Here is a 2,438-nt window from a genome sequence, read left to right as displayed (position 1 = left end):
TAACATGACTAAATTGATCATTTGTGTAAGTTCTGATGATGTCCTTTTATTTTGAATTCACATATCATGCTAATGTAATAATATTTTTCGGCTTTCAGATGATTAAAATGGTTAAACCATCACGTGCAATTATTAACGTGCAATGCACGTTCATAGATACTAGTATAGTATAGATAGATAATTAAAATATTCTCTTTAAAATAAATTAGAGGTTCTTTCAATTTCAAAATAATCTCTTTATTGAAATTAAACTAAAAAGGCTTTGACTAAAAGCATAGCTGATCTAAGTGTGTAATAAAAATTAACTCTAAATTCCAATCAGTTGGTACCGTTTTCTGTAGCAAGTTAAATATGTATTAATTTGGAGGTTGTAAGTAATTTATGTAATTTATGTTTAATCATTGTATTGTTGCACTTATAATCCAAAATATATATTTAAAACAGTATTGTCAGTACTTCACAAATATTTTAAATACTGATGTTCAAGTCTCAATATTGATAATCAATTAAGTATTTTCAAATATTAAAGTTCAGTAAATAACGAAACATTATTTATGATCCCACCAACCACTAAATACATATTGTTTCCATTTTCCTCATCCAAAAACAAAAAAGAAAAGATATTAAAACTTTTCTATAGAAAAAAAATCTTCCTCCTCTTCATTCCTATTTTTTGTCCCTTAGTATCGAAGGTACTATACAATATATGTATATCCCTGGTTCATATAAATAAGGATCAGAGGTGAAAAAACCAGTGGTGTCATTCACCTCCCTCCCAATTTTGACCCCATACTGAAGTTCGCCGGCTCAAGCTCCGGCACCGGCTCAAGCTCCGTCACCGGCTCGTTTCCGGCAGAGAAAAACATCTCTTTGTTGAAAAAGATCTCCTTGTTTGGAATTTTGATCAACAACAAATTCTCAATTTTCTCTCTGCCTGAAACAAAACAACGATGATTCAAACCCTATGTTATTACCTATCTGAACACCCATTAATCGTCGGATTCCGTTGGAAGCATAGCCAATCATGGGGCAACACGTGGGTCTTCCTTTTCACCTCCATAGCCGCATACGTCATCTTCTCCGTTTTCCTCCACCTCTTCCTCCTCCTTCTCTTCCGCCACCGTCGTCCGCTCCCTCTTGGCCCAATCCCCGCCGTCCACTCCCTATCCATGGCCTTAATCTCATTCACCATCTTCGCTGGGATCCTCCTCTCCGCCGCCGCAGAAATCCGTGACACCCGTTGGTTCTGGCGCCGGTACAAAACGACCCCGTTTCAATGGCTCCTCTGTTTTCCACTCGGTACCCGTCCTTCGGGTCGGGTCTTTTTCTGGTCCTACATTTTTTACCTGTCTCGTTTCCTCCATACGTTCCGCACTTTCTTCACTATCATACGACGTCGTAAACTCTCCTTTTTTCAACTATTCAACCACTCGATCCTCATATTCATGTCATTTTTATGGCTAGAATTCTCACAATCATTTCAAGTTTTAGCCATAATTTTAACAACTTCGATTTACTCCGTGGTTTACGGGTACAGATTTTGGACTGCCGTAGGATTGCCCAGCAAATGTTTCCACTTTGTGAATCACTGTCAGGTTGTGTTGTTGGGTTGCAACGTTGTTTGTCATGTTGGGGTTCTTTTGTTGCATTTCTTAAAAGGTGGGTGTAACGGAATTGGCGCGTGGGTTTTAAACTCTGTACTAAATGGTGCGATTCTCTTCTTGTTCCTTAATTTCTATGTGAAGTTGCATTTGGAGAAGAGGAAAATTGGTGTTACTAAAGGATCCGAAACTTTGGATTCTGTCAAAGACAAGGATAATTGAGGTCTGCCTTTTCCTATAGTTTTAAGCTCTTCTTTTTTTCCTTCTTTTGTATACGAAATATATATATATATATATATATATACGGAGTAGTACTTAGTTGATTATCCCTTGAAAATTTTGTTAATTGGATTGTAAAAATTATATTAAGGGGTAAGAATAATGATATCCCTTTACCATTACTGAGTATATATATATGTAATTGATGCTATTAGAAGTGAATAGTTATGATTGTTCTTGTTGTTAAAGCTCATGTGTTTTTTCACCTTTCTTATCTTTCAAAAGAGGCGAGGGTTTTCGGAAATAGCATCTCTACTCATTCGGGATAGGGGTAAGTTCCGTAAACACCACCCTCCCAGACCCCATTAGTGGGATTGTATTGAGTTGTTGTTATTGTTGTTGTTCTTATCTTTCAAAAGAATTTAAGTTATATATATTGATAGTAAAGTTTTTTTCTATTACTAGTATTATAATTCAATTTGTTGTAGCAGGTTATCTAGCTTAATGTTTAGATAGTTAATTTCGTTTTGTTGCGGACAGTTCTGATTGTGTAAAAAGTGGCGAAGTTAAACTTAGGTCAATAAAGAGAAGCATGGTTTTACAGTAGTTCTTTGTTCC

The 2,438-nt window shown here is 35.9% G+C and overlaps 1 protein-coding gene across 1 annotated transcript; it reads left to right on the top strand.

The window, feature by feature from the left end:
• Positions 1-661: 661 nt before the first annotated feature.
• Positions 662-2,203, top strand: LOC109210186 (elongation of fatty acids protein 3-like). The gene has a single exon (XM_019373561.1). The coding sequence runs from the start codon at positions 951-953 to the stop codon at positions 1,821-1,823; it is 873 nt and encodes a 290-aa protein (XP_019229106.1). The 5' UTR covers positions 662-950; the 3' UTR covers positions 1,824-2,203.
• The last annotated feature ends 235 nt before the right edge of the window (positions 2,204-2,438 follow it).

Source organism: Nicotiana attenuata, unplaced genomic scaffold (genome assembly GCF_001879085.1).
Source record: "Nicotiana attenuata strain UT unplaced genomic scaffold, NIATTr2, whole genome shotgun sequence".
In the NCBI taxonomy this organism is placed as follows: domain Eukaryota; kingdom Viridiplantae; phylum Streptophyta; class Magnoliopsida; order Solanales; family Solanaceae; genus Nicotiana; species Nicotiana attenuata.
Note: the sequence above shows the minus strand (reverse complement) of the source record. Positions and strands in the feature narration are given on the sequence as shown.

What these genes read in the sequence shown, in the direction of transcription:
- LOC109210186 (XM_019373561.1), top strand. Translation starts at nt 951, where the DNA reads ATGATTCAAACCCTATGTTATTACCTATCTGAACACCCATTAATCGTC.